Source organism: Tetrao urogallus, assembly GCF_951394365.1.
Source record: "Tetrao urogallus genome assembly, chromosome: 1".
In the NCBI taxonomy this organism is placed as follows: Eukaryota; Metazoa; Chordata; class Aves; order Galliformes; family Phasianidae; genus Tetrao; species Tetrao urogallus.
The window spans coordinates 151577315-151590108 of record NC_136813.1 but is presented as its reverse complement, the minus strand read 5'-3'; the positions used below and the strand labels follow the sequence as shown (position 1 = coordinate 151590108).

The 12794-nt window shown below is 33.5% G+C and overlaps 1 protein-coding gene across 1 annotated transcript in view; it reads right to left on the bottom strand.

Annotated features, from left to right (window-relative positions):
* The window catches only part of CEP290 (centrosomal protein 290), a gene marked incomplete at both ends in the record, with an annotated part of 48897 nt that overhangs the window by 16207 nt on the left and 19896 nt on the right, over positions 1–12794 (bottom strand). The window contains 15 exons of the mRNA XM_079549308.1: positions 325–546; positions 645–782; positions 988–1201; positions 2027–2226; positions 2764–2871; positions 3950–4216; positions 4765–4899; positions 4985–5092; positions 5322–5486; positions 6299–6754; positions 7496–7607; positions 8314–8465; positions 10400–10605; positions 11645–11756; positions 12413–12586. Of these exons, the coding sequence (XP_079405434.1) occupies positions 325–546; positions 645–782; positions 988–1201; positions 2027–2226; positions 2764–2871; positions 3950–4216; positions 4765–4899; positions 4985–5092; positions 5322–5486; positions 6299–6754; positions 7496–7607; positions 8314–8465; positions 10400–10605; positions 11645–11756; positions 12413–12586 (2769 nt within the window). The remainder of the gene's footprint in view (positions 1–324; positions 547–644; positions 783–987; positions 1202–2026; positions 2227–2763; positions 2872–3949; positions 4217–4764; positions 4900–4984; positions 5093–5321; positions 5487–6298; positions 6755–7495; positions 7608–8313; positions 8466–10399; positions 10606–11644; positions 11757–12412; positions 12587–12794) is intronic.

Sequence of the window (12794 nt, the reverse complement as noted above, 5' to 3'; positions counted from 1 at the left end):
CGAACAGAGAAGCAAGGGCAAACAGGAAGATCACAAAATTCAAGCTAGCCATCCGTAGCAGCTTTCAAAGTGGCAATTCATCTCTTCAGAGTCTTAAATTTGTTACAAAGAAAAAGTAATTTTTAGCCTGTTCGATGTATTTGAGACATACTTCCAGCAAGAAAAACTAACAGCTTATGTGTAACCCAGCTGATAGCAATCATACAGTTTTAAACTGAGTGTTGGTCTCAATGCCTGTCAAAGGTAGTTCATCCTCCATCAAGCCAGCCCATCTAGTATAAAAGTGTGACCAAGATGAAATACAGTTTTAAAAAAGTCTTCTACCTGAATACCACTGGTTAACCTCCTGGTCCGTTTCTTCAGTTCTTCATTTTCCATTTCGATTTCATTTTTTTCTCTCATCATTTTATTAAGTGCCTTTTGTTTCCTCTGAAGTTCTTGGTTCAGTTCATCCCTTTCATCTAACAAAGCACTCTCCCTGTTTTTACTTAGTTTAAGGTTATCTGTAAGTTTTGAAATCTGATTATTTAGTTCCTCTATCTGAGTCTAGAGGGAAAAAAAAAAAAAAAAAAAACCATAAAAAAACCCATCAAGATATACCAGATACATAATAATACAATACAAAGATATTACCTTGTACTCACCATGAGCCTCTTTGTTTCTCTGTCAACTATCTCCTGAACGTTCATATATGCCTCTTTTTGTGATGCTGCAGAAATTATCTGCTGTTCAGCATTAGCAGTCATTTCTGCTCGAAGTACCAAAAGTGCTTTACTCAAAGCCTGAAAATAAAAAATGCAAGTTCTAATACCAGAAGAAGCTGCTAATATTAACATCAGAAAATAACAAAATGCAACTGTATTTTATGTTAAATTATGCAATGATTTTTCATCTCTTGCTGTAGCATACATAAAATTCTTAAATATTAAGCCACTTCAAGCATTAATTTTTATTTAAGACCTAGATATGTAATTTTTGTTGACTGACTTTCTGCTGCTTCTCTTTTAGGGTTAACTGGTTCTTCAGCTGTTCCACTAGGCTCTTCATTATTGCTGTAGGTGCTCTCTTATTTGCTTCTTTTTGAGCCTCTAGTTCAGCTTTTACATTGGCTAATTCCTTCTCCATGTGAGATAACACTTTCTTCAATCCATTTGCTTCATCTTTCAGTAGTTCCACATCAACTGTGTGCTTTTCCTGAAGCCTAATGTAAAATAAGCATTAATAGGGCACACTGCTGAATTATTAGCTAGCAAACTCCAAATAAAACAACAATGTTGTATTTTGTGTTGTCAAAACAAATTATTGTACAAACACAGAATGGGCTGGGTTGAATGGCAGATCCAAGCTCATCTATTTCCAACCCACTTGTCATGGGTAGGGACACCTCTCACTGGGTCAGGTTGCTCAAGGCCCCAGCCAGTCTGGCTTTTCATGCATCTGGAGATGGACATCCACCCTCTGGGCAACCTGTTCCAGTGTCCTACCATCTCATGAGTAAAGAAATGGTTAAAAAAAAAAAAAATAAAAATAGGAAAAAGGCCATCTTAGCTAAGTGTCTCCACTTAATTATTCAAGAACAATTGACAGATCAATCTAGAACAATGTTCTAGCTTAATTCCTGTCCTTGACTGCTAAGAAAACCACCAACCTTTTTTCTTTTTAAGAAGTCTTAAATTTTCATGTATTTAAACTTGTCAGGCAGCAAGTTCAAATGAGTGGTAGAGAGTGCAAGGTAAGTATCACAATAGCTTAAAGACAACTCTCATATCAAGACTAATTAAATGCTTTGTTTTTGATTGGATGGCACAAAGTTTATAACTGAAATACATTTTCTCAAGCCACATTTTTCAATATCAGCCTTAATGAAGATTTTTAAAGCAAAAATAGTTTACATTTACCAACCATAACTCTTACATTTTTTTTTCAGCTAAACCCAAATATCAGCTAAAATACGCTCAATTCCACTTCAGTAACAGCAATGCATAGTGACCAACAGTGACTTAATGTTGACAGTCTAAAAACTTACTGGGTTCTGATAGTCTCAAACTCTTTGATTTTCATCATAGTAATCTGTTTTTGTTTCTCCAAATCAGATGATGTTTTCTTTAATTTACCAACAAGTGAAGCAAGAGAATTGTCCTGTTCTACTACAGTTTGCTCCATTTCAGCTAAACGGAGGAAATGTTTGTTGCTGTTAAGTGATAAAGAAGGATCTTCCATTAACTCCTGTAAAACAGAATAAATGTGTGTGATAAACATCTTACGCTTTAAATTAAAGGTTAGTGATGCATTTTAAATTCAGTTCTAACCAAACATTAGTATCTAGCATGTTTATCTACTGAGATACAATTCCTATGCTACTTTGAAAAGAACTTTGCAGGTAGAAAAATCTACAGAATAACCAATTACATATGGCTGTCACCTTATCATCAATTATCAAAGGAAAATCTACATTGAAATGGAATTAATGCAACTGACTGAAAAGAATAAAGAAAAAATAAGCCTCCCTTCTTCCCCTTTAAGTCTATAGATTAGAATAAGAACAATGATGTTATAGTCTAAAGCAGAAACTTTGTGTTTTACACTTGTCCTCTAATTCATCAATGTCAAATTCAAGAATTTCTGAAGTTCTTTCTGTATTGACCATCTATTTATTTTTCATCATCATTATTACTTAATTTTGACTATAAAACTGTTCTTTTGAGTAACCAGTTTCAAAATATAGGAACAACTTCACTAATCCCACAGATACACATAGCTCACCAAAGCAGTCTGTTTCAATTTATTAAGAGAATTCTCAGTACACAAATCTAACTTCTGGTGTAGAACTCTGATGTCTTCTTCGTGTTTCTTTGCCATTTCCTCTTGTTTCTGTTAGTTAAAAATAAAAATGTCATTCTACTGAAGCACATGGAACTGAAGTACCCTCCACATAGATTCTTCAGTTATTGCTCAGTATTGTACCTCAATTTTTCCTCCAGTTCTTCTGTTTTTCACAAGACTTCTCATCTTGTTAATGACCATACCTTTTTTTTCCCCCTCTTCTCAGCACTTATTACTAGAAAAAAATGGACTACTGCAGTTTTAAAATAAATTGTAAGTAGTGTACTGCAAAAGAACAGGAGCAAGAAAGCAAACACCAAAAGCTGTTTGTGCTCCTTGCCAACTGTGTCTCTCTATGTGTAGTGATATTCATACTATATAGTTTCCAGGGCTGCTTACTTTAGACAAACTTTAATGTGATCCTATAGGTTGAATGTCTACTAGCAGACAGAGCATAGTAGGTTCATTCTTAAGACTGCACCTTCTGTTTTATTTCCTATCCTAGCACTTGATCTTTCTCAGATAAAATAACTATATACGTTAACTAAGCAATGATGCTTCAGATATGTGCTTCTGATCCAAACACAATAAACAGATGTATCTTTAGTCTTGAAATATCTCCTAAACACAAGGTTTATTAATGTAAAATACTCTTTAAGAATCTGGAAGTTATAGGATTTGCTTTAAGAACACGATAATATGCTTTAACACAAGGTTTATACTTTACAAGTATATTTTAAATGCCAGCATATTTAAGAAGTATGTTTTCCATAAATGCTTTTCTTTCATATACCTTCCAAATTTACTACAAGATGCAGTCCACAGATCACTGTTGCAAATACTTGAAAAGCCTCTGGAATAAGAGTCCACTTCTCACAGCAAATTTTTATTATCTTCCTTTCATACTAATTTAATTCCTAGACATATACCATATGCATAAACCTCTTGACTAAGCAAACCTATTATTTAAAGAAGTTGATAAATTATACATGAAGTTTCTACAGAAAAAGAAAGAAACAAAACAAGTAACTGTATTCTCTTCTGAGACAAAAAAAGTTCTTTTTCCACTACTAGTGAGAACGAAAACCTTACAAATGGAAAAAAAGTTTATGCAAGACATAAATACCTCTCTTGCTTTCGCAAGCAGATCTTGGTATTTTTTTAACATTTCCTCCTTCTGATTTAATCGTACTTGCATATTTGCAATAGTTTGATGAGCAATTTTTATTGCATGATGGTACTCTGGATCATCTTCTTTTTTGCATAATTCAGCTATTATTTTCTCTTTTTCTGACATTGAAGGTAACCGAAGTCTAAGTTCATTTATAATTTTGTCCTTGGATAAAACATTTTGTTCAGCTTTCCACAGAGCAGCTTCCTTTTCTTTTAATTTCTACAACAGAAAGCAATTATTGCATTCACAGAACTCAAGTGCTGCAAAAAAAGAGCTTACATTTTAAAAAATCTAACAAGATTTGTCTAAATGGGTTTACAATCAAAAGGCTTTCTGTATTTAATTTTGGCTGTATGGAATTACTATTAGATCAAGAAAGTCCCAGGGTATTTTCTGCTTACATACTTATGCAACCATTTGTTGCATTATATTATTATTATTTGTATTATCAAAACTAATGTGGTGTTTTTGAGACTAGTAAACTGAATGTTGTACAAGAACATCCTACCCTAGTAAAGACATAATCTAAACTAATTAAAAATGTTCCCCAATAATCTGTCCCTACTGAAAGAACTATGTAACTACAAATAAATATATTATCTACATTTTTTCCGAGTTAAAATATTTCTAAGGGAATCAACACATTTGATGGACATTCATAAAAGGTATTTGTTAGAGAAATATAATACAGAAATACAGTACAATACAATACAATAACATAGAAATATAACCATTATCCTTTATATGGTATGTTATGGTTTAATTACCTCCTCTAGTGATTTGCAGGTTGCCCTTGTTTCCACAATTACTCCAACATGCTCCTGAATCTTCCTCAAAGCCAGCTCAAGTTGTTGTGGGAGGGGCAAACTAGGGTCTGGAACCGATCCTGCTGCCTCTTCACACTGTACAGAAAAATTTGTATTCATATTATACAACAGCTCTGAAAAGTGCTTTTTAGTTTGCTTGTAGTTAATTCAGTGCGTGTACCTTCAGAGCAGTACTAAGTATTTCATTCTGTTGCTGATCATATACGTCTAATTGGCGCTGCAATTCTAATTCCCTCTGGTCCCATGCCATTTGCCTTTCTTCATGAAACTGTAACAAATGTTTGATAAAAGCATTTTATTTATTAAAGGCAATGGAGAATTTATAACCAACTTAAACAGAAAAAAAAAGATAAAGTGCTATTCTAATAGCCCATTTGCTATTAAAAAGTATTACAGAACCATGATACAAACATCTGTTACAAATCTTACTACCAAGAATCACTTCAAAATAACTTAAAGAATATTCTGTTTTTCTAGTAGAATGCAGAAATGCATACCTTGTTCTGCTGCACAACTTCTTCTTCCAAATTATTGATTGTGCATTCATACTCTGAAATTATGTTTTGCAAATACTTCATCTCTTCCTTTTGCTTGACTAATTCTCGATTGAGTTTAAGTTCCTGCAGATGGAGTTCCTCCATCTTCATATGCCATTCTATTACCTAATAATGAAAGATAAACAGTATTATCATCTACCAAGCCTACAAGCCACCTAGATGCAGTTACACTCCAGCTTTGAGGAAAGGCAGCACTTATCTAAGCAAGGGAAATATTCTGCCTTTTTAAGTTTCTTCCTTTGAATGAGGCAGCATGATAAGATTATGAACTGCAAAAAGAATTATGAAAAGCACAGAAGACAATTGGATAGGCAAAATGTTTCACCCATGCTGACAAAGACCTCTCTCTAAATAATTTTCAAATGATCTAACCAACTACGCAGGGATTTGGAAGAGAAGTGAGAATGCCTTATTCAAATTGCAAAGCAGTATTTTTACAATAGCAAAATGTGGCTAAGTAGAATTATATGGGTATAATAACATTTCTGAGCATACTTCCCTTGGATCTATTTAGAAGCTGGGAATTTGTAGCAAAGATTTCAGTACAAGCTCAAGTAACAGAATTTCAGAATATTACTCTGTATTTAATTTAGTGCATAATTTAATTTAATTCATAATTTAATTGAATTTAATGCAATTTAATGCAACTGTAAGACCCTATTTCCTATGCCACTTCATTAGAAAAAGAAAATTAGTAACTCTGACTGCACTGACTTTTACACAGCAAATAACTAATCATATTGCTACTTTTTTAAAATAGGAAAAGCAATAATGACAGCTGTCTTATTCTGACACAGTACATTTTGAGATCTTGAAGCTCTACATTAAACAGAGGTTCAGGAAACACACTGAAATGAAATTTAGCATAATTGCTAAATTAGATTCGGATTACTATTCAAAGCTGTAAGAAGGCAAACCTTTTGAGCTCCTCTCGTATCCTTCAATGCAGTTAATAATTCTTCCAAACTTTTCAGCTTCAACTCCACTTCCAGTGCTCTGTTTTCTGCATTTCGACGGTCCTGCTGGGCATGCTGGACTTCTTCTAGGATTTTCAGTTTGTCACTCTGTAGCTGAATCATTGTCCTTGAGAATTTTTCTTGTTGTGCTAAAGGTAGAGCCCCACTAAACTGTCTCCGCAAAGACTGAACTGTCTGTTGTAGATGTTTTGCTCTATTCCTTCCTTCCAGTCGGGCAAAATATAAGGCATGCTCTCTGTCATCAAGTTTCTGCTCTAAATGTAGACTGTGGATTTCCACCTTCTTTAGTTTCAATTTTAGAGTCTCCAACTTGCCTATAGCAATGGATTCACTGTCTTGAAGGGCTATGATACGCTGATGCAGTTTTGCGATAACTGCTTTTTCATCAGACTGTGCCTAAGAACAAAATTATAGATCAAAATTATCTTCAAGTATGTTAATGCAGTGTATTACTGCAGCTATTACCTTTTGTATTTTATATATTGCGTGATTTTTATTCCACAGATACAAGTCTCTAAAAAGAACTTCTTATTTTTCCAAAATCTTATTAATACAGCTATATGTTTGAAGTAGACCTTTTCAGATACCAAGCTGAAAAACTGTTTCCTTCCAAAATACCAGGGAGTAGGGAAGAAAAGCAAACCCAACCATACCAAATATAATAACATAAAAGCCAGCAGAAGTGTTATATCCAGGGATTGAAACCATTCTAGAAGATGGAGACAATCCCAGAAAGTGTTTTAGCTAGTAACTGAACAAGATAACAAGCTTTATCTTCAGCTTCACAAGTCAAAGCCTGTCTCATAAAAATAAAAACATAAAAAAAAACCACTACCAACATTCTTGATTTTCTGTTTAAAAATTGACCCTTATTAATTATATAGGAATATATCTAAATAAATAGAAATAAGCTCAAGATCTTTTTTTTTTTTTAGCTGTACAACTAGAAATGGAAAAAAATATATACATAATTATGAAAGTAAGTACACAAAATTACTGAAAGGGTATGAACAAAGGATTGGTTTGGTAAGATCCTTCTGAAATACTTTTATAGGTTCCTCATTTACTGTAAATTTATTTCATTTCTTCCCTGCCCCGAGAAAAAAAAAATTATAATAAACATTAATATTGCTGTACCTGATAGTCTAAAACTTGCATTCTAAGAGATTCCACTTCCTTGTCTTTGCATTGCTGCCGTGCCTCTAGAGCTTCAACTTGCATTTTTGCAATATCAGACAGTTCTCTCAACCTTACAGGAAAAACAAGAGCATTGTGTTGCTTCAAACTACCTAATAACTTGTTAAGCTTTTCTACACTGAACATGCTAAGAAAATATACTTATTTTGTACCTTCATATCAAATATTTGAAGTTTTTTTTTTCTTTTCAGCACTCTTCTTTACTGCTCAGCAATTTTGTTAGAAAAATTCTTTTGTATTGCTTCTCACCTTTTATGATGGACTTTTCCTGTAAGTTTCCTACCAGTTATCTTCTCAAAGAAAACAAAGTCATGCTTTTTCCTTGAAGTACGTCTCTCCTTCTCTGTCTCTCCCAGTTCAAGATGTAAATGCGCAACAGGATTCATTTTCTATTCCATTCTCTGCTTCCCCAAGTCTAATGCCCCATTTTCAGCATCAGAATCACTGCACATATCCACAGACTTTGCTAATTTAGGGATATAGCAGGATTATGTTATTTGTTGTGGATGGTTGTGGCACAGAAACAGGAAAAAACCTTACTAATTTGTTTAAACATGCTAGCAATGAATATTTTAGGACACACTTACGATTATCTATCCAGGCCAGCATTTAATTCCTTGTTCAAATCACAATGAGTGAAAAAAAAAAATCAAACATTGAAAAGTGTTATATGCAAGTATTTGAGCCAGTACAGTTGTTTTGGTTTTTTTTGCACAAATCCAAACACTGCATTATGTATTTGTTACCTCAGCACTTACTTTGATACTTCAATCTTGAGCTCCATCTCACGCTTCTCTAGGTCCATGATTTGTCGTCTGTCTGCATCACTCACTGCCTTACTTACACTATTTGACAGTTCATCTCTTAATTCCTGTTCCACTTTCTGTGCCTCAAGATTGATTTTGGTGAGCTTAAAAAAAGAAGCAAAAAAAGAGAACGATATTGTAAGCGCACAACTGATCCCAAACCTCCAAAGAAAACAGAGTGCCCAAAGTAACTTTTTAAACTCATTACAAAACACTGTTCAGCCATTTTTAAGGAGTAGTTTATTTTCTCTCCGCTTAAACATATTTTTGTTCACAGCATTGCATGCATTTAGGGGGAGAGATACAGATCAGCATGGAACAGATTTCTAAATTAAACCCTATTTTAATTAGTGAATTTTCTTAAAATCGTTCCAGCAAAGATCTTGCTTTTAAAATAAAAGAAAAAAAGAAAAAAAAATAGTAAAACTATAAACTCTTTAGGAAATGAACTGTTTTACTTATATATTTAATTTACTGTCCAGCATGTTAGGATTGATAACAGAAATACTGGAATAACTGTCCAGTTTCCTAATACCATATTTGTTTTGTTCTTTTTTAAAAACACCTTTATCAAGCGACCTGATTGTTAAATATCAAGTAAACAGAGTATCACATTCAAAGAGCATTACTAAAAGATGGGACACATGAAAAGCATTACGGACACACAGAACCTTAGGAATTAATTTACCAAATACAGTTCTGGCAGATTAATTTGATACAAGTCATCAATAAAATAATAAGCACAAGTCTTACAAAGACTGGCTGATGGAACTGGGACTGTTCTGTCTGGAGAAGAGGAGGCTCAAGGAAGACCTTATCTTTCTTTATAGCTACCTGAAAGGAGGTTGTGGCAAGGTGGCAATCTGACACTTCTCCAGTGTAACTAGTGATAGGACTAGAGGGAATGGCCTCAAGTTGCACCAAGGGGAGGTTCAAGTTGGATATTACGAAAAATTTATCTCTGAAAGAGTGGTCAAGCACTAGAACAGGCTTCCCATGAAGGTAGTTGAATCACCATCACTGGAAGTGTTTAAGAAATGTTTAGATGTTGCACTGAGGGACATGGTTTAGTGGGAAAATATTGGTGGTAGGTGGACAGTTGGACTAGGTGATCTTGGAGGTCTCTTCCACCTTGGTGATTCTATGTTTAAGAAAATAATTAATTTCCTAAACAAACAAAACTGTTTGGTATATCTTATTATCTGGATTTCATATATTTGAGGCAGTACTCTGAAAAAATATCAAACTACTCAAATAGAGGTTCTTATGGGAACTGTGAAAAGGGTAAGAAAATAAGGTCACATTGAAAGAGATTTATGAGTTTAGAATGTGAAGATTTCCTATTCTCAAAGTGATTGCGCAGTTTTCATTAATTACCTGAGAAAATGCCTGAGCTATTAATGAAATAGAAGAAATTATTCCATCACAAGAGGCTCTAAGAATATCAGAAAAATTAGAATTTAAAGAACTGAATAAAGTCTTCTACTATTAAATACTGAATTTATAAAACAAGCTTCAAAAAGAAATACTGCGGACAAAGAAATCCAGCAAGATTAAAACTCATGTAACAAGTAATTGTAAGGATCATCAGCTTCAACAGCACTTTACTTCTATGCCCGTATTACAGAAAATTCTTGGTATGTCACATTAAAACAAAGTCTGCAAAAGAATCATGACATTCACTTACAAAGCTCTAACAGTTGAAATCATCAATAATAAGGGGAAAATTAGCAGAGAAGACTGTATGAATTAGACATAAGAAACAGGTGAAGAATAGGCTTCTTCCTGTGACTCTCCTGATAAACTAGAAAACTATGTCAAGTTGCTCATCATGTGTTTGATAGAGAACAAATGTTATTTGAAATAAACTGTCAGTATTTATTTTTTTAATAAAAAAATTTCAGTCATGCAAATTTGCAGCTCATAAAAGGCACCTGTATTTTGCATCATAAACTGGTCAATCAAAATGATACATAACTGAGTAATCCTTTTCAAAAAACTCAAGTATATGCTTCTAATACATGTCAAATTATGTTACCTCAGCAAACTTTGTTTCCAATTCGAAATTGCGTTCTTCTACTTGCTTTAAAGTATTTCTTAAATGTTCATACATATGTTGAGAATGTTCTGCTCTCTGTCTTTCATTTAGTTCCTTCATTTCCAACATGGCAATTTTCTTAGAAATTGATGAAATCTCACTGTTGGTTATTGCTTTCGTTGCCTTGTCCATGGCATTGTCATCCCCTATATTAAAAAATATTTACATTATAGAATACACAGGCTGATTCAACTATGAAAATTACTTACACCTTGAAGGAGTCTCCCTTCATCCTTGTTATATAAACTTTATCTAAACATACACTAGATTAGATGGCGGAAAAATGTTTTACTGAGAGAGTGGTGAGGTGCTGGAACAGGTTGCCTAGAGAGGTTTTGGATGTCCCATCCCTGGAGGTGTTTAAGATCAGGTTGGATGGGGTCCTGATACTGGGTACTGCTAGTACTGGTCTAGTACTACTGTAGCAGCTGGCAACACTGCCTGTGTTAGGTAGGTTGGAATCTGATGATCCTTGAGGTCCCTTCCAACCCAAGCCATTCTGTGATTCTATATTGTTTTTTAAACTGGAGGCTCACCTATTTAAAAAGTATTGCCTTATTACATTTTTAAAATATCCGATCAGGATAAAATATTATTATCCATTTTAAATGTGTATCTGCAACTGTGGTTAGAGAATTAACAACTGCTTTCAGTGTTTACTTTGTTTTTCTTCAGCTGGTAAATCTTCAAGAAATTTAATCAAAAATCTTTGAAAGAAAAATAACTGAATGAGTTCTTCTTGAATAATAACATATGTAAAATATAAATAAGAAGAAAAAACATTTTGTTTCAGAACATGAATCCAAGAAAAAGAGATCATTTTATGACCACCAATGAAGTACTTTGACTGACAACTGAGTTAGAGAAAAATAAAAAACTAAATTCAGTAGATATAGCTTTGCAAATTCTGGCTTTTAAACCCTTGACCCAGCAACCTAAAAGTCAATGCAAAATAGTTTCCAGAAGAAGAAAACAATCTTGGTTTTGGTAGAATAGGTAAGTAAAAAGAAAACAAACAAAAGGAAAAAAAAATCACACAGAAATTACTTGAAAAAATTAAGACTACTAATGCAAGACACAAAATAATTTTGACTTTTTTCTTAAAAGAGACACATGAATTTTAAAACATTGTAAAATACAACTTTTACACAGAACCATTTGTTTTTCATGTTGCTCCATACTTACCCAGCTTAGTCACTTGTTCCCAAGCCTGTTCTAGGGTATGAAGTTTCTCTTTTGTGATTTCCAGTTCTTTATTCAAGAAATTTATCTGTGCTTTTAAGGATTCATTTTCATGCTACATGACAGAAAATTTGCAACATAACAGCAAACTATTAAACTTTAGCAGACTAGATGTTTATTATCTACAAAGTCTTAACACATTTTACATAAGTACAACAAATTTATGTTTTGGAACAAGAATAGCTTAAGTTGCCTCATAAGCTTTTTCTGTTGAATTTTACTATCAAACTACTACTACCATGAATATTTAGCATCACAGTCACTTTGGTTCCTAGATTTCTTCGTCTAATTCTAGATTGTCCAAGTTTGTCATACTAAGCATATCATTTCCAGCAGGAAGAGGAGAACTACTTCTGGAGGATATTTCATTTTACACCTAAGTACAGGTTTGATTGATCAAAAACAATACCAGCAACAAATTAAAGAAGAAGCTTTTAAGCGTGGATTGAAAGCTGGGACTTCTCATATTTCTTAATACACTGACAAATTACCAGTAAACAAATTAAAATTTGATAGCAACAATTAGACTTGCTCCAACATCGCATAGTCATCATAGAAATGTTTGAACTTGTAGTTTTAGTGTTAGGACTTCCAATGCCACGGAAAACAAGTTCTGTCTTTCTATTAACCCAGCAGAAAAAAAAATGCAGAATGAAAGTACAGTGAGGTGTCGTTTTGAACCTTAAGGCTCACAGATAACACGGACTTTACCTCCATGTGTTCCATGTTTGTTGTCCGCTGGACGAGCAAATTATCTTTTTGTAACATATCTCTGTATTTAGCAGTTAATGCATTATACTGCTTATTAGCCAGTTCTAGTTCAGACAGTGGGACACTACCATCCAACACTTTTTGTAGAGCTGCAATCTTAAAGCTAGCCATTTCCTATGAAAATAATTAATATAACGGGTTAATGAGATTTACTAGATAAAAACTACTTCAAAGAAAAAGAGAATAATAGTTATTGTAATGTTAGAATATGATACTGTTTTAACTTACTACATTAATATACACCTTTATGCACTGTTTCCAACAAACACTGACAAAATTTTGCTGGTACTGAACTGTCCAGATGATTCTATCATTAGTTACC